At 55.7% G+C, this 21,527-nt stretch overlaps 1 protein-coding gene across 7 annotated transcripts; it reads right to left on the bottom strand.

Moving 5' to 3' along the window:
- Positions 1–264: 264 nt before the first annotated feature.
- On the bottom strand, positions 265–20,842 carry LOC137454938 (obscurin-like). 7 transcript variants are annotated; one of them, XM_068165367.1, is made up of 11 exons: positions 20,721–20,842; positions 17,396–17,468; positions 16,628–16,903; positions 15,205–15,480; positions 13,541–13,694; positions 12,800–13,079; positions 5,664–5,825; positions 4,941–5,210; positions 3,719–3,985; positions 1,125–1,394; positions 265–460 (listed from the first exon to the last, which is right to left on the bottom strand). In XM_068165367.1, exons 7-11 carry the CDS (start codon positions 5,674–5,676, stop codon positions 402–404), a joined length of 879 nt encoding a protein of 292 aa, XP_068021468.1. In that variant the 5' UTR covers positions 5,677–5,825; positions 12,800–13,079; positions 13,541–13,694; positions 15,205–15,480; positions 16,628–16,903; positions 17,396–17,468; positions 20,721–20,842; the 3' UTR covers positions 265–401. The 7 variants fall into 7 exon arrangements, with proteins under 7 accessions (XP_068021468.1, XP_068021470.1, XP_068021471.1 ...); XM_068165369.1 differs by lacking the exon at positions 20,721–20,842 and adding an exon at positions 18,169–18,282; XM_068165370.1 differs by lacking the exon at positions 20,721–20,842 and having other exon boundaries at positions 13,541–13,706; positions 17,396–17,855.
- Between the last annotated feature and the right edge of the window lie 685 nt (positions 20,843–21,527).

Here is a 21,527-nt window from a genome sequence, read left to right as displayed (position 1 = left end):
AGCAGGAGAAATCTTTCCTGCCAGAGGGGTCAGGGATCTCCAGATTTCCTTCCATGGTCCTTTGTTCATCCCTGACCTCCCACTTTACCCCAGGGCTACTGCTGGGCACAAAGATGCAGCTGATGTTGCTCCTCCTGACCAAAGCCAGCACAGGAAGCTTTCACTTTTAGCTTGAGCTGTGTGACACAGAAGCATTCTTGCACTCAGAAAAGCTGCTGCTAGAAACCTCCAGGGAGCTCAGGTCTGGAGGCCACAGGGAGGCCTAAGCACACTTTGTTTCTCAAGGCTGCTCTAGAGGGGGAAAAGTCTGGCTTTACCCTCTAGTCTTTAATAGCTAACTACAAGAAGAAGCACCACTGCATCCCCATGGGACTGATCTTGAAGGGCTGCTCCTACTCTTTTCACTGTTCCAGCAAGGTCAGCTCAAGGCTTTCTCCCAGTTGGGTTTCCAGGGAGGGACCTGTGAAGAGCAGGAACAACCAGACCTCAGCCCTGCCCCTTCCACACTGCCCTGCTCTCAGCATTGGCCACTACAGCTCATTTCACTGCTCCTAGCATCCAATCCAAGCTCTTCAGCTGAAGATTGGCTTGTACCCCTCATCTCCAAGCTGCAGGAGGACAGTAAGCACTTCACCATCCCTGGATCACTCCAGGTCAGGTTGGACAGGGCTCTGAGCAGCCTGATCTAGTTGCAGATGTTCCTGCTGCCTGCAGGGGGACTGGACTGGATGACCTTTGAAGGTCCCTTCCATCCTAAACCATTCTGTGCTCCTACAATTGCTTACAGGAGCTGAGGACTTGTCCTGAGGGCATCCATTTCAAGGGATGTCATCGTGTCTGCTGCCTGCACAGAGAGCCTTGGCTGATTCTCTCACATGCAGACAGTGTGAGCAGCAATTGTCTGTCCAATGAGACAGCTCAGTGGGTTCTGCCCTTCTCAAACACCTCTAAAACATTTCAGCATTTCCCTTGTTTCCAAGGCCAAAGCTCAGTGCCTTGAGGCTGGCAGCAAAGGCTGCTCTTCATTTGGATCACCACTAAAGTTTGCCTTCATGGGTAACTGACAGAACCTCCTGGAAAGACAGCCAAGGATGCAAACCCCAGAGCCTTTCTCATCTCCTTACCTTTCACACCCAGAGAAGCCTTGGAGGTCAGAGCAGGGGCAGTGAGAATGACTTCCCCAGCATCCCCAGGAGCCACGGCCCCGACGGGAAGTGTGCACTGCTGCCCCGCGGCGGAGGCTTCAGATCGCCCTCCGCTTTCCACTTGGCTCCCAGGCAGTGTCCAGCTGAAGTCAGCAATGCTTTCATGGGACACAAGACACTCAAAAGTGCAATCTGCTCCCTCCTGGATTCCTGTGTTCTTCAAGCCTTTGGTGATGCCAATGTTCAGCCCTGGAGGACAAAAAGTGGCTTAGTACAATGACATGGGCAGGGGTGTGGACATTGTTAGCTCATCAGACTGCTTTGTCCACTCAGCTGGGAAGACACCACTGCATTCCTTCCAGGTGTGTTTGACATGGGAAGGGTTTCTCAGCCATTATCCACTCAGAGTCACCACAGAGCTACAGAGAAGGGCATTGCGCTGGAAGGACTGCGGGAAGAACTGAGTGGAGAGAAGTCAAGACTCACTGAGCTAGAGGGGAGAAAAGTTGTCAGGTAGGAAGCCTCTGGGATGTTGTCTGAGGTATTTCTCTGTGTAGCTAGGAGAAATGGGATGTTTGTTCACTTGTTACCATCCTACCCCCACCTAATATTCATGGAACCATCATGGAATGGCTGCAGTTGGAAGGGACACCTCCTACTAGCCCGGCTTGCCCAGAGCCTCATCCAGCCTGCTCCTAAACACTTGCAGGGATGGGGCAGCCACAGCTTCTCTGGACAGCCTGTTGCAGTGTCTCACCACCCTCAACAATAAGGAACTTCTGCCTAATGTCTGATGGAGCTGCTTCCTGATGCTCAAATCAGAGACATTCAAGCTGTGTCTCACACATGTGAGTGTGAAACCATCAACAATGCTGCAGCTGTCCTTTAAGAGGAACTGGGCTTTGCTCAGACCCCACCTTGTAATGGGAGGCTTTAGGAGGAACAGCTGTGAGACCAAGTGACCAAGGGCACCAAGAATTACAGCACTCTTTGGATGTCCATCACCCACAGTACTTCCCCTGGACGCTGCCCTTTGGCTTGGCAACATCAGTGCCAGGATCACAGGTGTGTAAGCCTGCAACTGTCTTTTCTAGGTCATGGCTAAGGAGGCACAGGGGCTTCCCACTCTGTGTCTGCTCCTACTTGCTACCAGAAGTGATCTTCTCACCATCCTTTCTCCAAGCAGGTTTGACCTTCTCTTTGGAGACTTCACACTGCAGGTACATCACACCACACTCCTCCCCAAAGCCATCAGCCAAGGCCTTCATGAAGACAGCAGGCTCCTCTGAAGGCTAGCAGCCAAAACAGAGCACAACCAGGATATGTCAGCTGAGGCACTTTCAGCTGCTGCCCACTATTGAAAGAGAGCTGCAGGAAACCCTTGCAATGCTGCTGATGCCAATGCAGACCCCAAAGCAGTCCCACACCTCCTGACTGCAGTGAGTGTTAGGGAAAGCAGAACCTGTTCCTGGGTGGGTGAAAGGAAGGAGAGAAGCATTGCCATGGATAAGGAATGAGAGCCAGTGCTACAGCAGCAGTCTCTCTATGACTCTGCAGCTGTGAGGTTGCAAGGACATATTGCTCTCTGTGTTGGGGTATCTGTCAGGCAAAGGAGATCTCCTCACAGGGAACAGGGCTTGGAGCAGGCATGGAGTGAAGGCCAGAGGGACAGCTTCACACTTCTCTGGAGCAGCTGCTCAACAAGCTAGGCTAGATTTAAGGAAGCCCTTGGCTGCATCATCAGGAGCAGAAATGTACTTCAGGAATCTCCATCTCTGGAGCCATGTGGCATACTAAGGACAGCAGCAAACTGCTTTCTCTGTGCTGAGTCAGACCAGCTCCAGACCTGCTGTACTGAGGATGTGCCCTACCTTTAAAGGCTCCTTCAAACCCCATAGTATTCTATGATTCTATGGCTCATAACACAGTCAGTTCAGGGAGCTGGAGAGAGCAATGAGGTCTCCCCTGAGCCTCCTCTTCTGCAGGCTAAGCAACCCCAGCTCCCTCAGCCTCTCCTCACAGGGCTGTGCTCCAGACCCCTCCCCAGCTTCGTTGCCCTTCTCTGGACACCTTCCAGCACCTCAACCTCTTTCCTAACCTGAGGAGCCCAGAACTGGACACAGGACTCAAGGTGTGGCCTAACCAGTGCTGAGCACAGGGCACAATGACCTCCCTGCTCCTGCTGGCCACACTCTTCCTGATGCAGGCCAGGATGCCCTTGGCCTTCTTGGCCCCCTGGGTGCACTGCTGGCTCATGTTCAGCTGCTGTCCACCACTACCCCCAGGTCCCTTTCTGCCTGGCTGCTCTCAGCCACTCTGACCCCAGCCTGCAGCACTGCCTGGGGTTGCTGTGGCCAATGTGCAGCACCTGGCACTTAGATGTGTTCAATCTCCTGACCTTGGACTCTGCCCATCTGTCCAGCCTGTCCAGGTCCCTCTGCAGAGCTCTCCTACCCTCTAACAGATCAACACCTGCCCCAGCTTGGTGTCATCTGCAGATGTACTGATGATGGACTCAATGCCCTCACCCAGATCATCACCAGGCCAACCTCCCTGCTGCACACCATCTGTACCTTCAACAGGCAGTGTGGCTTCAGTCTCTGCGTTTCCAGCCCTGTCCTTGGACACACCAGCATCTTCAGGCTTCACCTTCAAAACCCTGAGCTCTGCTGAATGCTGCTCCTGCTTGATTTTGGACTTCTCAGAGGGCTCAGTGGCTGTGTGCTCCTTGAACCACTTCACACTCTTGGGAGAAGGCCTGAAGTCACAGGCCAAGATGAGCGAATGGTGCTCCAGAGCTCTCTTGTCCTCCAGCTTCCTGGTGATCTGTATGTGGGAATCTGCAAAGCAGGGGTAGGGAAGAAGAAAGGGGGAATGGGCAGAAGAGGAAAGTTTCTGATCTGTATTTCATGCCAGTTTATTTCCTGTATGTCATTCCCAGCTGCTTGGTGAACTGCTCAGATGATGCTGCGGGTTTCTGTTACAGACCTGATTGGCTTTGAAGCAAACCCAACCTGAGGATCTTTAGGGAAGGCAAGGTTTCTGTAAGGCAACACTTTACATTGCAGATGCAGGGATCAATACTTACTGAATTGCTTGCTGATTAGAGTTGGCATTCAAGTATGAGCAAAGGAAAGTCAAAACAAGGACTTCAGAATGGGATTGGAGATATTTACCATGGTGACAGCAGAAGACATCAAGCCTGGAAGCTTGGTCCCAGATCAAGTCAATGACCAAGCAGATTCATTACATGAGCTGGCAAACTTGTCGAGCTCAGGAATGGGACAAAATAATCTCTCCTGGCAAATTTCTTTGTTTTTGTCCTCTGTGGTAAAGTCCAGAAGGAAAAAACAACCAACCCAAAGCCTAGCCTTGGCTCCATTTGAATACCAGGCACTCCAAACTCATGTAGTCAAATCCTTTCCTAAGGCATGGATGTCTCATCTATAGAATCACAGAATCATTAAGCTTGGAAAAGACCTCAAAGATTAGCAGGTACAACCATGAGCCCAACCCCACCATGCCCACTCAACTGTGTCCTGAAGTGCCATGTCTGCACATCTCTTCAATGCCTCCAAGGATGGGGACTCCACCACTGCCCTGGGCAGCCTGTCCCAGCGTTCCAACCAACAACTGGGAGCTGGGAATTGACCAGATCTTCCACATGCACCTACACTGCCAGGAGCCCAGAGCGTGGAAGCTGCACACTAGACAGTGCTGTCTGAAACAAATGACTTCCCAGGCCCTGTGAGAGGGAGGATCTCTCCATGGTGCAGCCAAGCCAGGACACCTTACCTCTGACAAGTAGGTTTGCTGTGGCTTTGGACTTGCCAGTGGAGAGCTGCACGGTGCCTGTCACGCTGGCACTGGTTTGCAGGACGGTCAGCCTGGGGCTGGTGCCTTCTTGCTGCATGATAATGTTTCTGCCAGCCTGCAAGGCTTCTCCACACAGCAGCCATCTGGGAGGTTTCACAGATGGAGTGGAGGTCTCCCATTCCAAGGTGGCCTCTTCAGGCTCGGTCACATCCTCGTCACACAACTCCTTTACCATGCTAATGGATTGCTCTGGATCCAGGGGGGAACAGGAGAGCAGGGATTTAGGAATCCCTCAGTAGCATTCTGCACACTTCTGCAATCTTTACTGAACTTAGTGGCTCAAAAAGCCTTCAAACATTCCTTTGTTTGTGCATCACAATAACCTCAGTTCCTCCAGGGACTGATTGAATGTGGTCCCCACCATCTGGGAAGGACTTGAAAGAGAAGGATCCCACCCATTATCAGAAGATACAAATTCCTCCCCACTGCTGGTGGCATGGGATGGGCTCACACCACCAAATCTGCCTTAAGTTCTCACCACCTTCCTGTCCCTGCCTAGCTGCACCCCCAAAACAATAGGCTAACTCTCCTGAACCTTCCTCCTTGGACTGGGAAGGTCAGAGCCTTCTTCTCAGTCCTTCTTCTCAGCACTTACTCCACCCCACCCCCATGCAGGAACAAGATTCCCCTTTGTCCTCCTACCCTCTTGAGGCATCCTGATGTTGGCAGCAGCCTTCAGCTTGCTGTCAGTTTTGGACCATTGGGGCTGGACCTCACCATGTGAAATGTCCCAGACAAAAGATCCACTCTCCTATTCATCCACTTCCACATCTTCCAGGGCTTTAACAATCCTGATCTCTGGGGCTGTGAAAGGAGAGAGAGGAAGATTTCCCTGAGCTTCATCATGCCTGGCTCTGCTGTGATCACCTTCTGCATGCTTGCAGACAGAGCACATGGAGTGTGTGTGATTCCAGACCAACATCCCCTCCTGGCCACTTTCCTTCTTCAGCACAGGAATCACATTCTCTGCTTGACCCTAGAGGAACAGTACCAGCTCCAGCAGAGGATTTTATAGCTGCTAGAACTTTACACAGGCTTCAAAAGAAGTTAACCACATTAAGGAGTGAAAATCTGCCAAGGATTCCTAAACACAAGCCTCCCATCTCCTGCATCCTAATCACTGAGCAACCTGATCCAGCTGCAGATGTCTCTGTGCACTGCCAGGGGGTTGGACTAGAGGATCTTTAAAGGTCTCTTGCAAGCCAAAGGATGCTATTCTACAGGAAAGCTGGAGAAGGGATCTGGAGAAGGGACTGCAGTGACAGGACAAGGGGCATTGATTTCCACCCAGAGCAGGGCAGATTTAGATTGGACATCAGGAAGAAGTTCTTTAGTGAGTGTGGTGAGACACTGAAACAGATTGCCTGGAGACACTGTAGATGCCTCATCCCTGGAAGTATTGAAGACCAGGCTGGATGGGGCTTTGAGCAACCCAGTGTAGTGGGAGCTGTCCTGGCAGGGGGGTTGGAACTGGATGAGCTTTAAGCTCCCTTCCAAGCCAAACCATTCTATGATTCTATGAAAGCTGTCCCATTCACATCCTTCTCTGCAAGCTTACAGCCTTGGCTGTGTGTCTGGACCACAGCAGCCACAGGGACATCTGCCACATGCTTTGCCCCAGCTGTAGCTTTGCTTCAGAGTCTCTTGCACTCAGCATATTCCTCTTTAACTCTGCACCTTTGCACTGACTCATCAGAACCAATTCATCATTTTGTGCTCCTGCAGCCCTTGCCTTTTGGAAGGGATTTCACCTTGACTCATCCTCAGGAGCAGGGCTCAGATGTAAAGCAGCCTGCATGCAAAGGGCATCTCATCCCAGTGACAAAGTCAGGGAGGAAGGAGGAGTTCAACAGAGCAGTGGAACAGAACAAGTGTGTGTGAAGCTCTTGCTAAACCTAAGTGGCCACATGAGGACAGCATCTAGTAAGGAACAGGACACTGCCAGTTTGTCTTTTCAGAGCACAGACTCATAGACCACTCTGAGTTGGAAGGAACCTTAACATCATTTTCTCCCAACCCCTCTGCCATGGGCAGAGACATTTTCCCCTAGATGAGGTTGTTCCAAACTCCATCTCACCTGACCTTGAACACTTCAAGGCAGGGGGCACCCATAACCTCTCTTAGGAAACTCTTCCTGTGCCTTACCCTCTTCAGAGTGAGCCTAAGAGCTAATCTAAATCTACCTCCTGGCACCTTCAAATCCTTATTCCTCATCCCATCATGACATTGCCCTGATGGAGGTCCCTCCCCATCTTTCCTGAGGGCCCCTTGAAGTACTGGAAGCCTACTCTGAGGTCCCTCTGGAGTTCATCTTCTCCAGGCAGAACAACCCCAACTTCCTCAGGCCCTCCTCACAGGGGCAGTGCTTCAGCTCTCCCATTTTCACCTCCCTTCAGATGCAGCTCTGGGAAAAAACCATCTGCCAGGGCAGAGCAGACCATTTATTTTTATTTAGAATAACCCATATTTATTTAGAAGAAACCAAACCAGGTTGGAAGAGACCTTCAAGATCATTGTGTCCAACCCATCAACCAATCCAACCCACCCAAACAGCTAACCCATGGCACCAAGCACCCCAGCAAGTCTCCTCCTGAACACCTCCAGGGATGGTGACTCCACCACCTCCTTGGGCAGCCCATTCCAAAGGGCAATCACTCTCTCTGTGTAGAACTTCTTCCTAACATCCAACCTGAACCTCCCCTGGCACAGCTTGAGACTGTGTCCTCTTGTTCTGGTGCTGGCTGCCTGGGAGAAGAGACCAACCCCATCTGGCTACAACTTCCCTTCAGGGAGTTGGAGAGAGCAATAAGGTCACCCCTGAGTCTCCTCTTCTCCAGGCTGAGCAACCCCAGCTCCCTCAGCCTCTCCTCACAGGGCTGTGTTCCAAGCCCCTCCCCAGCTTTGTTGCCCTTCTCTGGACCCGTTCCAGCAAGTCAACCTCCCTCCTAACCTGAGGAGCCCAGAACTGGACACAGGACTCAAGGTGTGGCCTAACCAGTGCTGAGCACAGGGCACAAGGACTTCCCTGCTCCTGCTGGCCACACTGTTCCTGATGCAGGCCAGGATGCCATTAGCCTTCTTGGCCCCCTGGGTGCACTGCTGGCTCATGTTCAGCCTACCATCAACCAGTACCCCCCAGGTCCCTTTCTGCCTGGCTGCTCTCAGCCACTCTGACCCCAGCCTGTAGCTCTGCCTGGGGTTGCTGTGGCCAATGTGCAGCCCCTGGCACTTGGATGTGTTCAATCTCCTGCCCTTGGACTCTGCCCATCTGTCCAGCCTGTCCAGGTCCCTCTGCAGAGCCTCTCTGCCCTCCAGCAGATCAACTCCTGCCCCAGCTTGGTGTTGTCTGCAAACTTACTGCTGATGGACTCAAGATACTCATCCAGATCATCAATGAAGATGTTAAAGAGCACAGGGCCCAGCACTGATCCCTGGGGCACACCACTGGTGCCTGGCTGCCAGCTGGCTGTGGCACCATTCACCACCACTCTCTGGGCTCAGCCTCCAGCCAGTTTCTAACCCAGCTCAGAGTGCTGCTGTCCAAGCCAGGGGCTGACAGCTTGGCCAGGAGGTTGCTGTGGGGGATGGTGTCAAAGGCTTTGCTGAAGTCCAGGCAGACCACATCCACAGCCTGCCCCACACCCACCAGGCAGTCACCTGGGCATGGAAGGAGATCAGGTTGGTCAGGCAGGACCTGCCCTTCCTAAATCCATGCTGGCTGGGCCTGATCCCTTGGCCATCCTGTAAGTGCTGTGTGATTGCTCTCAGGATGACCTGTTCCAGGATCTTGCCTGGCACTGAGGTCAGGCTGACAGGCCTGTAATTCCCTGGCTCATCCAACCGGCCCTTCTTATGGATGGGCACCACGTTGGCCAGCTTCCAGTCCTCTGGGACCTCGCCAGTGAGCCAGGACTGCTGGAAAATTTAGTTAAGGGCCACTGTGCTGCTGGGATGCCACGACATAGTGGCTGTTACTGAAACTTGGTGGGATGAATCCCATGACTGGAATGTAGGGATAGATGGGTATAAACTCTTTAGGAAGGATAGGCAGGGAAGGAGAGGAGGAGGTGTTGCCCTCTATGTCAATAGCCAGTTGGAATCAGTGGAGCTCCAACTGGGGAGGGATGATGAGCTGGTTGAGAGTGTATGGGTCAAAATTAAAGGCAGGACAGGGGAAAAAGATATTACTGTGGGGGTCTCCTACAGGCCACCTGACCAGCAGATCCAAGCAGGTGAGGCCCTCCATAGGCAAATAGAAGCAGCTTCCAGGTCACAAGCCCTGGTCCTCATGGGTGATTTCAACCACCCTGACATCTGCTGGAGGGACAACACAGCAAGGCACCAGCAATCCAGGATGTTCCTGGACTGCACAGAAGACAACTTCCTCCTCCAAATGGTAGAGGAACCCACAAGGAATGGTGCTATGCTGGACCTTGTTCTCACCAACAGGGAAGGGCTGGTAAGCAATGTGAGGCTCATAGACGGCCTTGGCTGCAGTGACCATGAAGCAGTTGAATTTAACATCCTCAGGGCAATCAGGAGGAAGTATTCCAAGCTTACAACCCCAGGCTTTAGGCATGCAGATTTTGATGGCTTCAGGGATCTGCTAGCCAAAGTGTCGTGGGACAAAGCCCTGGAGGGAAGAGGGACCCAGGACAGCTGGTCAGTATTCAAGGACCACCTCCTCTGTGTCCAGGAGCTCTGTGTACCAACAAAGAGAAAAGCAGGTAAGAATGCTAGGAGGCCTGCCTGGATGGGCAAGGAGCTACTGGACACACTATTACTTAAAAGGAAACTCTACAGGAAGTGGAGGGAAGGACAGGTAGAACAGGGGGGAGATAAGGAAGCTGCCCGAGCAGCAAGAGTCCTGGTCAGGAAAGCCAAAGCAGAGTTTGAGTTGAATCTAGCCAGGGAGATTAAAGGGAACACTAAGAACTTTTACAGGTATATTAATGGGAAGAAGAAGACTAGGGAAGGTGTGGGCCCCCTCAGAGAGGAAACTGGTGACATGGTCACATGTGATGAGGAAAAGGCTGAGGTACTTAATAACTTCTTTACCTCAGTCTTCACTGCAAGGGCCTCCAGCCACACTCCTGATGTTATGGAAGTCAAAGCCAGGGACGGGGAGGAAGAACTGCCCATGGGAAGTGCAGATCAGATTCGTGATCACCTGAAGAACCTGAAAGTGTTCAAGTCCATGGGACCTGACGGGTTACACCCACGGGTACTGAGAGAACTGACAGAGGAGGTTGCTAAACCCCTCTCTATTATATTTCAAAAGTCCTGGCAGTCTGGTGAAGTCCCCACAGACTGGAAAAGGGGAAACATTGCCCCCATCTGCAAAAAGGGCAAGAAGGAGGAACCAGGGAACTCCAGGCCAGGCAGTTTCACCTCTGTGCCCAGAAAGATCATGGAACAGATCCTCCTGGAGGCACTGCTGGCTCAGAAGAATAGTGAAGAGGTGATTGGGAACAGTCAGCATGGCTTTGCCAAGAGCAAATCCTGCCTGACCAACCTGGTGGCCTTCTATGAGCAGGTGACAACATCAATAGCTGAGGGGCGAGCAACTGATGTCATTTACCTGGACCTGAGCAAAGCCTTCGACACTGTCCCGCACCACATCCTGGTCTCCAAACTGGTGACACATGGGTTTGATGGGTGGACCACTAGATGGATAAGGAACTGGCTTGATGGCCGCACCCAAAGAGTGGCTGTCAATGGCTCCATGTCCCAGTGGAGGCCAGAGACAAGCAGAGTCCCTCAGGGATCAGTCCTGGGACCAGTCCTGTTCAACATCTCTGTGGGTGCCATGGACAGTGGCACTGAGTGCACCCTCAGCAGGTTTGCTGATGACACCAAGCTGTGTGGGGCAGCAGACAGGCTGGAGGGAAGGGATCCATCCAGAGGGACCTGGACAGGCTGGAGAGGTGGGCACAAGCCAACCTCATGAAGTTCAATAAGAGCAAGTGCAGGGTCCTGCATCTGGGTCGAGGCAATCCCAGGCACAAATCCAGGCTGGGCAGTGACTGGCTGGAGGGTAGCCCTGAGGAGAGAGACTTGGGGGTGCTGGTGGACAAAAAGCTCAACAGGAGCTCTCAGTGTGCACTTGCAGCCCGCAAAGCCAATCAGATCCTGGGCTGCATCAGGAGAAGTGTGGCCAGCAGGTCGAGGGAGGTGATCCTCCCCCTCTACTCAGCCCTGGTGAGACCCCACCTGGAGTACTGTGTCCAGTTCTGGAGCCCCTATTACAAGAGGGATGTGGAGGTGCTGGAAGGTGTCCAGAGAAGGGCCACGAGGATGATCAGAGGGCTGGAGCACCTCTCCTGTGAGGGCAGACTGAAGGAGTTGGGGCTGTTCAGTCTGCAGAAGAGAAGGCTCCGAGGAGACCTCATTGTCGCCTTCCAGTATCTGAAGGGGGCCTACAGGAAGGCTGGGGAAGGACTTCTCAGGATATCAGGTAGTGATAGGACTAGGGGGAATGGAATGAAGCTGGAGGTGGGGAGATTCAGGCTGGATGTGAGGAGGAGGTTCTTCACCATGAGAGTGGTGAAACCCTGGAATGGGTTGTCCAGGGAGGTGGTCGAGGCCCCGTCCCTGGGGGTGTTTAAGAGCAGGCTGGATGAGGCTCTGTCCAGCCTGATCTAGTGTGGGGTGTCCCTGCCCATGGCAGGGGGGTTGGAACTAGATGATCCTTGTGGTCCCTTCCAACCCTGAATGAAACTATGAAACTATGAAACTATGAAAATGATGGAGAGTGGCTTGGCCAGCTCCTCTGCCAGCTCTCTCAGCACCCTAGGATGGATCCCATCCTGTCCCATGGACTTGTGGGGATCCAAGCTGCTGAGGAGAGTTCCAAACACCTCATGGAACATAGGGAAACTGTGCAGCTCCCTGGCTCCTTCTGCCAGCTCTGCAGGCCAGCTGTCTGGAAGATGTTCTGTCCTTCTCGTAACAGCTCCTGCCCAGCTTTCCTCTAGGCCTGCCTGAAATGAATCTTCATGTTTCCCAGGTCTAAGTTTGGTTCATAAAGATGCAGGAAGAGAGACAAACAACTGGGGGGAGGGGAAATCCCATTTGACATTTGGGACACTTAATTCCAGCCTCAAATGCACTACAAGGTGGGTGTTGGTCTCTTTTCCCTAGGATCATAGAATCATATCAGCAACAAGGTTGGGAAAGACCTCAGAGATCATCAAGTCCAAGCTGTCACCCAAGGCCTCAGGACTAACTAAGCCATGGCACCAAGTGCCACGTCCCATCCCCTCTTGAACCCCTCCAGGGATGGGGACTCCACCACCTCCCTGGGCAGCACATCCCAATGGCCAACAACTCTCTCTGGGAAGAACTTTCTCCTCCCCTCCAGCCTAAACCTCCCCTGGCACAGCTTGAGTGACAGAAGGAGAGGAAACGGCCTCAAGGTGTACCAGGGGAGGTTTAGGTTGGCTATTAGGAAAGATTTCTTTACTGCAAGAGGGAGAGAGGGAGGGGAGCAGGGAGGGGGAAGGTGTTGGGAACCCCCTGGTTTTGTCCAGGGGGGTTCTGGTGTTGTTGATGAATTGTAACTGGATGTAACCATTGTGTATTCTGTACACAGCCATCGCATTCCATAGTTTAGATTGGAGCTTTGTTTGCCAACACAGTTTCCTTTGCTTTCCAGCTGAGCTGCTCTGGCAATGGTCAGTTGGGAAGGGCTGGGGGGGTCATTGCAACCCACCCCAGGTGCAACAACTGAGGACAAACCCAAAGCTCCCTCCACATTGCCACCAAAGGAGCCATACCTTTGGGGGTGATGGTGAGGCTGCTCTTGTCACCCCTGGGCTGGCAGGAGTACTCTCCCTCATCCTCAGCCCGGATGCCTGTGATGCTCAGGCTCCTTCTGAGCCCCTCCTGGTGAATCTGGAAGCGTTTGCTGGCTCTGAGCTCCACACCGCTCCTGCGCCACACCACCTGCCCCTTGGCCTGGCTCACCTCCCAGCTCAGAGAGATGCTGCCTCCAATCTCAGCAGCAACAGCTTCCAGGCTCTGGGCAAACTTCACTGATGCAGGAGAAGAGAAAAGCTGTGGGGAAAGGAAAAGATCAAAAGCCTGTTCCAAGAAGCTGGTTCTGGGCAACTGTAGCAAATGAATCATCCTAAGAATCACAGAATCAGAGAACTGTCAGGGTTGGAAGGGACCTCAAGGCTCAGCCAGGGGCTGGCTTCCCTCAGGCAGCCAGCAAAAGGCTACACTTGGGCATTTGGGAGCAGGAGAACTTTGCTGGCCTCTGCTGGGGCAGCCACAGCAGCTGCACCACCAAGTCAGGCTTTGAGGCTGGAACAGTTTCAGAGTAGTGTCCTCCACCCTCCCAAGGCAGTAGAGCTGCTGGCTTTGGGACACAACGTGCACTGCTCTCTCCCCACCTTGCACCTGCACTTGGAATGCCTGCTTGGCATTCTTTGTCTGGCAGCTGTAGGCAGCAGGCTCTGAGCTCTCAGCCAGGGTGCCTGGCAGGGTCCTGGGTGCCCCTCACTCTTAATCACCTATGTCTTGCTGCCCTTGATTTCTGTTCCATCCTTCAGCCACTGCGTGCAGCCGGTTCAGGCGTCACTGAGGTGCTCAGTGTGATGCTCTCATGTTCTGCAACAACAAGAGGCTCCTCCTGGACAGCTTTGTGCTCAAATTTAGCCTCTGCTTCTAGGACAGGCACTAAAAGAGGAAAAATTAACAATTTCCACCTCAAATCCTTAACACAAAGAAGAGCAACAAAGCTGGGGAGGGGTCTGGAGCACAGCCCTGGGAGGAGAGGCTGAGGGAGCTGGGGTTGCTTAGCCTGGAGAAGAGGAGGCTCAGGGCAGACCTCATTGCTCTCTCCAACTCCCTCAAGGGAGGTTGTAGCCAGGTGGGGGTTGGTCTCTTCTCCCAGGCAGCCAGCCCCAGAACAAGAGGCCACAGTCTCAAGCTGTGCCAGCAGAGGGTTAGGCTGGAGGTGAGGAAGAAGTACTTCATAGAGAGAGAGATTGGAATGTGCTGCCCAGGGAGGTGGTGGAGTCCCCATCCCTGGAGGTGTTCAGGAAGAGCCTGGATGAGGCCCTTGGTGCCATGGTTGAGTTGATCAGATGGTGCTGGGTGATAGCTTGGACTGGATGATCTCAAAGGTCTTTTCCAACCTGGTTCATTCTATTCTATTCTATTCTATTCTATTCTATTCTATTCTATTCTATTCTATTCTATTCTATTCTATTCTATTCTCCTAGGTAGGGAACCTCCATTGTTGTTTCCCTCTAAGCCACACAGAGAGCTGCTTAGGTGAGAGCTCACTGGTTGGTTCCAACTTGAAGGGCAGCTTCTGGCCTGCAGCCTCACAGATGGATTCTCCAGCATCTCTCCTCTCCAGCTGCTCCACCACCAGGCCCTGAGGCTTGCCCAGGGTTTCTAGTTTGAACTTTCTAGAGGCAATCAGCAGTTTGCCATCCTTGAAGCATTTCCCTTCAGTTGTGTCCTCTGCCACCTCCCAGCTGAGGCTGGCACTTTCTGTCAGGACAGCATTCACCTCCTGCTGGACCTTTTCCTGGGTGATGAAGGCAGGCTTGGGCTCTGAAGGGAGCAAACATTGATTGAGGGAGTGAATGAGCTCAGGCTTACACATTTCTGTGCAGGCACCTGGAAAAGATTTGGGCTGTCACCTGCCCAAACAGGTTGCCCTCACTGGGCAGAATCTACCCTTCTATGGATGCCAACTGCAGTGTGGGAACTAGGGAAGCAGGAGCCTGGGGATGGAGAAGAGCTCAAAGGTCTCTTCCAACCTGGGTAATTCTATTCCAGTCTAGTCTCATCTCGTCTAGTCCATCCTATCCTATCCTATCCTATCCTATCCTATCCTATCCTATCCTATCCTATCCTATCCTATCCTATCCTATCCTATCCTATCCTATCCTATCCTATGCTATCCTATCCTATCCTATCCCCAAGAGGGTCCTTGACAGCAATCCTGTGGTGGGAAATCACCATGCAGAACCCTCCTTTAACTCAAACAGAATGAGCTCAGCCTTTGTGCCATACTAGAAACAAACATTCCACATCTGCAAGCCCAGACAGGGAGGTACAGAAGATCAGGTGAAGCCTACAGACTGTTGCCACTGAGCCACTGTGCAACAGCTACTACAGTTCTTATCCTCTCCTGTAATTCAGACCAGATGTGTCTCACCTGGGACAGCAGCCTTGAAGGTCAGCTTCTGGCCAGCAGCCTCACAGCTGTACTCCCCAGCAGCTTTCTTCTCCAGCTGACTCACCACCAGCCCACCAGATTTGCCCTCTGACTCCACCTTGAACTTCTTGCTGGCAGTGATCAGCTTCCCTTCCTTGGACCATTTCACCTGGGGCTTCTCCTGGGCCACCTCCCAGCTCAGGGGGGCATTTTGTGTCAGTGCAGCTTTCACCTCCTTCTGTACCTTCTCCTTGTTTGGAAACATCTCTTCTGTCTCTGGAAGCAAACCACAGCACTCATGCTTGAGGGTGTTTGCAGTTGTCTTCTCCAGTTCTTAACCAAGTCTCTCCTATTGCACTGTGCTTGCCCTTGCCAGGTGGCATCATGAGCAGAGGGCTGCAGCACCTCTCCTGTGAGGACAGACTGAGGGAGTTGGGGCTGTTCAGGCTGCAGAGGAGAAGGCTCCCAGCAGACCTAATTGTGGCCTTCCAGGATCTGCAGGGGGCTACAGGAAAGCTGGGGAGGGACTTCTGAGGGTGTCAGGGAGGGATAGGACTGGGGGGGATGGAACACAACTAGAAATGGGGAGATTCAGCTTGGCTGTTAGGAAGAAGCTCTTCCCCAGGAGGGTGCTGAGAGCCTGGCACAGGCTGCCCAGGGAGGGGGTGGAAGCCTCATCCCTGGAGGTTTTGAAGGCCAGGCTGGAGGTGGCTGTGAGCAACCTGCTGTGGTGTGAGGTGTCCCTGCCCATGGCAGGGGGGTTGGAACTGGCTGAGCCTTGAGGTCCCTTCCAGCCCTGACAACTCTGTGATTCTATGATCATGGTAGGCCATTCAAGACAAGAAAACTCTTTCCCCTCCATCTGGCTGACAGTGCAGAAGTGCATGGGAATTCTGGGATAAAGGGTAAAAAAATCATCATTGGAGCACAGATTTGGACCTGGCTCTTAGAGCATCACCAGGCACTCCCTGAACCCTCCTCCCTCTTGTTCCCAAGCTTCCAGTCAATGAAGCTTCAGTCTTCAGTCAGTCTTCCTCTCCAGGAACTGTTCCCCTTCTTTGATTAGGATCACTGCAGTTCAGCTCTTCTCCATCTCATCAGAGCTCTCTCAGCACCTCCTCCTGGCCTTGTCTCTATCCTTGCACCTCTGCTATGGCCTCACACTATGATTCTGCAGGAGCTTCTCTGCAGGCACAGCAGGGAGCTGAGAGAGATGCACAACTGGGCAGCCTTGCCCTTCAATTGTGATGGTTCCATGGAAGCCAAAGTGCACCTTGAGAAGGTTGATAGGGCAGCTGCCAGAACTGAAGTCCTCCAGCTGAAATCCTTCCCCCCAGAGAGGCTGTGAGGTGATCCTCCAAACGTCAGAGCCCACCCAAAAGGGAAGGTTTCTTTAGTTTGGGCCTTCCCAGCATTTTCTCACCTCTGACTTTGACTTGGAATGTTGTGCTGTCATCCTTTGTGGCACAGCTGTAGCTCCCTTGGGCTGCTTGTGTCACCTGCTTGCCCCTGAGCTTGTGCTGCGTCCCCTGGGAGCTGACTGCTGTCCTCTGGGCCTGCTTCACCTCCCTGTGATCCTTCTGCCACACCACAGCTCCACTGGCGCCTGACACCTCCCACCCCAGCTCCAGGCTGTCAGAAGGACTGACTGAGACCTCTGGAGGCGTTTTGGGCTTGTTGACAAAGTTAACAGCTTCATCTGGAAAGAGAAAGCAGCTCATGGCTTGGGCTCAGGGGGAGGGGAGGGGAGGGGAGGGGAGGGGAGGGGAGGGGAGGGGAGGGGAGGGGAGGGGAGGGGAGGGGAGGGGAGGGGAGTGCTGGAGGGGCCTGCTCCGTGCTGCCAGGAGCAGAGGCTCTGATGAAGGCACTCAGGAGATGTGAAACAGGAGCCAGAACGAGGCCAGTTCCTAAAGGTGCTAAGTCTATCATCCAAAGCTCACAGGAAATCTCCTTCTAGAGAGGTAAAAAGGGGCAGGAAAGCCTGAAGCTTTTCCCTGTCCCACCAACAAAGCCCAGGGGGGAGCAAGGGAAAACCCAAGGGCAAAGGATGCAAAAGGGATAAAACTTTGAGCCCAGCTCCAGAGCTGAACTCAGGTGAGGGAAACACCACCTTGCTGTGACCAAACTCAAGAGTGCAACAAAAGAGACACTCCAGGGCTAGTAACTTGTCCCTGCTCACTGTTTTACTCACAGCAGTGTCAGGCAAGCTCCCGAGATTCCCCAGCAGCAGCCCTGGCACAGCGACTCCTCCAGTTTGCATTGACCTGGGGACAGAGACACAGAGATGTTTGCCAGCAGCCCCCTGCCCCTGCCCAGGGCCAAACATTTTGTGCCTGGGAAGAGCAGGCCCTGCATGCTCAGAGTAACAATGCAGCTCTTTGGAGATGAGATTTGCCCACAGCTAAATAAGCCCTTGGTAAAGAGGCCAGCTCCTTCCCATGCCTCTGCTGGGTGATCTCTCCCCTGGCTGGAAGCCTGCACCCTGGGAAACAGCAGGAATCAACTGGTCTGCATCCCTGGGAATCCTCTCCAGTGCAGCTGCAGACAGCAGGATCTGATGACAAAAAGCAAGACAACAAATCCAGCAAACGCCACCAACCATCCCCTGCCCTTGCCCTTGGGGATAGCTTCAGCAGGGAGACTTTGTGCAATCCTCACTATGTCTGGTGGCTGCTCTGCTGATGGAACTGGGCAGGGGAAGCAGGATGTGGAAGAGCACAGCAGTCACAGCCCTGCCACCGGGTATCACCAGGTGCTGAAGTGCTGAGGCTCCCTGGCACCCTGGAGCTGCCTGGCTGCCAGACTTCACTGGATGGAAGCAGCCGGGTTCAGCACCGAGCTGCACTGCAGCTGCTCGCAGCCTTGCCTGGCTAAGGGCTCCGTGCCGCGGGGCTTGGCCTCGCTCAGGCTTTAGAATGAAGCCTGCTCGGCAAACACAAGATCGAGACTCTTCTCTTGCCTTACCGCCACCGAAAGCAGCTCTTGGCCTTTAGCTTCTGCCCAGGCTCAGCCTTGCAGCAGCGCTTCAGAGGGAGCCGCGGTGCCGGGGCAGGGGGCGGCGTGGGGGCACGGCCGGCTCCGCGGCTGCCGCCCCGCAGAGACGCAGGGCCCGGCCCCGGCAGGGCGGACGGCAGCCCGGGCACCCCAAAGCCAGCCCGGAACCTCCTCCTCGCCCCCGTTGCGGGCAGCCTCCTGCAGGGCGGGGAGCAGCCGGCCCGGGCCCCGCCGCTGCCCAAGGCCGGCGAGGGCTCCCCTGCCGCTGCCCCTGTCCCTGTCCCTGCCCCTGCCGCTGCCCCTGCCCCTGCCGCTGCCCCTGCCCCTGCCCCTGTCCCTGCCCCTGTCCCTGCCCCTGCTCCTGCCGCTGCCCCTGCCCCTGCCGCTGCCCCTGCCCCTGCCCCTGTCCCTGCCCCTGCCCCTGCCCCTGCCCCTGCCGCTGCCCCTGCCCCTGCCCCTGTCCCTGCCCCTGTCCCTGCCCCTGCTCCTGCCGCTGCCCCTGCCCCTGCCGCTGCCCCTGCCCCTGCCCCTGCCGCTGCCCCTGCCCCTGCCGCTGCCCCTGCCCCTGCCCCTGTCCCTGCCCCTGTCCCTGCCCCTGCCCCTGTCCCTGTCCCTGCCCCTGCCCCTGCCCCTGCCCCTGCCGCTGCCGCTGCCCCTGCCCCTGCCCCTGCCGCTGCCCCTGTCCCTGCCGCTGCCCCTGCCCCTGCCCCTGCCGCTGCCCCTGCCCCTGCCGCTGCCCCTGCCCCTGCCCCTGCCCCTGCCCCTGCCGCTGCCCCTTCCCCTGCCGCTGCCCTGCCCCTGCCCCTGCCCCTGCCGCTGCCCCTTCCCCTGCCGCTGCCCTGCCCCTGCCCCTGCCCCTGCCCCTGCCCCTGCCCCTGCCGCTGCCCCTTCCCCTGCCGCTGCCCTGCCCCTGCCCCTGCCCCTGCCCCTGCCCCTGCCCCTGCCGCGGGGCTGGCAGCGCTGCGCTGCGCTCCCGCCCGGCTCGGAGCGGCTCCGGCAGCGGCTGGGGCGGCAGGGGGCTGGGCCGCGGCTAACGAGCGCCCGGGGACACCCCCGGCCCCAGCTCAGCTCCCCTGCAGCAGCCCCCTCAGCCCACAGCCCCCCGCAGCCTGCCTGCCCGCTCCAAGGGGCAGCCCGGGGGGGGGGCAGCAGGGCCCGGGGCCGCTGCCGCCAGCAGCCGGCAGCCAGGGCAGGCCTCGCTCGGCTGCGCCTCCCTCCGGGCACCCAGGCTCTGCCCTGCTCGCTCTCGGGCTCTGGCCCAGCCCCGGCCTCGCTCCCGGCCCCCTGCAATGCTGCGGCGCTGCCAAGCTGCCGGCTGGGGACACCTCCCCCAGGGGGACCCTTCCCGCTCTGCTCAGCTCCTCCTGCCCCTGGGGCGGCTGCGCCAGCGCCCCCGGCTGGAGGCAGAACCAGAGCAAGGGGAAACACCATGGGCAAACTCCACTTGTGCCCAAAGACAGGACAGGACAGGACAGGGACAGGACAGGACAGGACAGGACAGGACAGGACAGGACAGGACAGAATTAACCAGGTTGGAAGAGACCTTCAAGATCATCGTGTCCAACCCATCAACCAATCCAACACCACCTAAACAACTAACCCATGGCACCAAGCACCCCATCCAGTCTCCTCCTAAACACCTCCAATGATGGCGACTCCACCACCCCCTGGGCAGCACATCCCAATGGGCAATCACTCTCTGTGTAGAATTTCTTCCTCACATCCAGCCTAAACCTCCCCTGGTGCAGCCTGAGACTGTGTCCTCTTGTTCTGGTGCTGGCTGCCTGGGAGAAGAGACCAACCCCCACCTGGCTACAACCTCCCTTTGGGTAGTTGTAGAGAGCAATGAGGTCTCCCCTGAGTCTCCTCTTCTCCAGGCTAAGCAACCCCAGCTCCCTCAGGCTCTCCTCCCAGGGCTGTGCTCCAGACCCCTCCCCAGCTTTGTTGCCCTTCTCTGGACTCGTTCCAGCAGCTCAACCTCCTTCCTAACCTGAGGGGCCCTGAACTGGTGTGACCTAACCAGTGCAGTGCACAGGGGCAGAATGACCTCCCTGCTCCTGCTGGCCACACTGTTCCTGATGCAGGCCAGGATGCCATTGGCCCTCCTGGCTGCCTGGGCACACTGCAGGCTCATGTTCAGCCTACCATCGACCACTACCCCCAGGTCCCTCTCTGCCTGGCTGCTCTCAGCCACCCTGCCCCCAGCCTGCAGCACTGCCTGGGGTTGCTGTGGCCAATGTGCAGCCCCTGGCACTTGGATGTGTTCAATCTCCTGCCCTTGGACTCTGCCCATCTGCCCAGCCTGTCCAGGTCCCTCTGCAGAGCCTCTCTGCCCTCCAGCAGATCAACTCCTGCCCCAGCTTGGTGCCATCTGCAAAATCACTGCCGATGGACTCAGTGCCCTCATCCAGATCATCAATAAAGATGTTAAAGAGCATGGGGCCCAGCACTGATCCTTGGGGCACACCACTAGTGATTGGCCACCAGTTGGATGTGGCACCATATGTCACGTAATGCCCTACCAGTGGATCAGCAGAAGGAATCTCGTTTGCTCGGGTGCAAGCAAGGAACTGTTTTGGCCACTCCACATCAGTTCAGTGATCAGGGAGAGCTGAACACCGCCACGAAAAGCCCAAAGGCTCCTGGCATGGCGCCGCCGGGGGTGCCCTCAGACGTCACTTCCGCCCTTCCTTCCGCAGGGGAGGCCGTGCTACCCACAGCAACCATGGTGCTACCCGGTGCTGCGTCGTGACGTCACTTCCGCCCTTCCTGCCAGCCCCCACGCCCCGTGCTCCCGGCGGTGCTCCAGAGGCGCTGCTGCCAGCCGGGCGGCTCTGGCCCGGCCGCCCCCGGATCCGCACGGGGAGGCTGCAGCTGCCGAGTCGCACAGCCAGGACCCGCCGTGGCCAGAGCGCCGCTACGAGCGCACCCCGTGGCCCCTTCAGCCGCTCCGCCGCGGCTCCGGCTGCCCCGCAAGCGGGAAGCAGGGAGCGGAGGCGCCGGGTTCTGCGCCTGCACGGCCGGCGTGTGCTGAGCCTAGCCGCAGAGACACGGAGTCGTTTGGGTCGGGAAACCCAGCAGGTTCAGTTTAATCTTGGTGCCAGGGGTGAGCCCTGGGCTGGCCCCCAGGTGAGTGACAGCTGCTCCCCATGAAGCCCTCTGCTTACCAAAGGGGAAGAGAAAGAAATGAAGGAGGGAGACCGAGGCAGAGGGAAAGAAGGCTGAAAGCTGTAAGGACACAAAGAGCAATCCAACGGCGTGGACAAAACCCCAGCTCCCTCAGCCTCTCCTCACAGAACTGTGCTCCAGACCCCTCCCCAGCTTTGTTG

Source organism: Melanerpes formicivorus, unplaced genomic scaffold (genome assembly GCF_026170545.1).
Source record: "Melanerpes formicivorus ecotype bairdi unplaced genomic scaffold, bMelFor1.0.p_v2 SCAF_88, whole genome shotgun sequence".
Classification (NCBI taxonomy): domain Eukaryota; kingdom Metazoa; phylum Chordata; class Aves; order Piciformes; family Picidae; genus Melanerpes; species Melanerpes formicivorus.
This window is presented reverse-complemented; position numbering and strand designations above follow the sequence as displayed.

What these genes read in the sequence shown, in the direction of transcription:
- LOC137454938 (XM_068165367.1), bottom strand. An exon ending in AGCAAACCTACTTGTCAGAG is followed by an intron (nt 3,986 to 4,940) that starts GTAAGGTGTCCT and finishes CCTGCTTTGCAG; the next exon opens with ATTCCCACATACAGATCACC. An exon ending in GGCTTCTCTGGGTGTGAAAG is followed by an intron (nt 461 to 1,124) that starts GTAAGGAGATGA and finishes TGCTCTTCACAG; the next exon opens with GTCCCTCCCTGGAAACCCAA.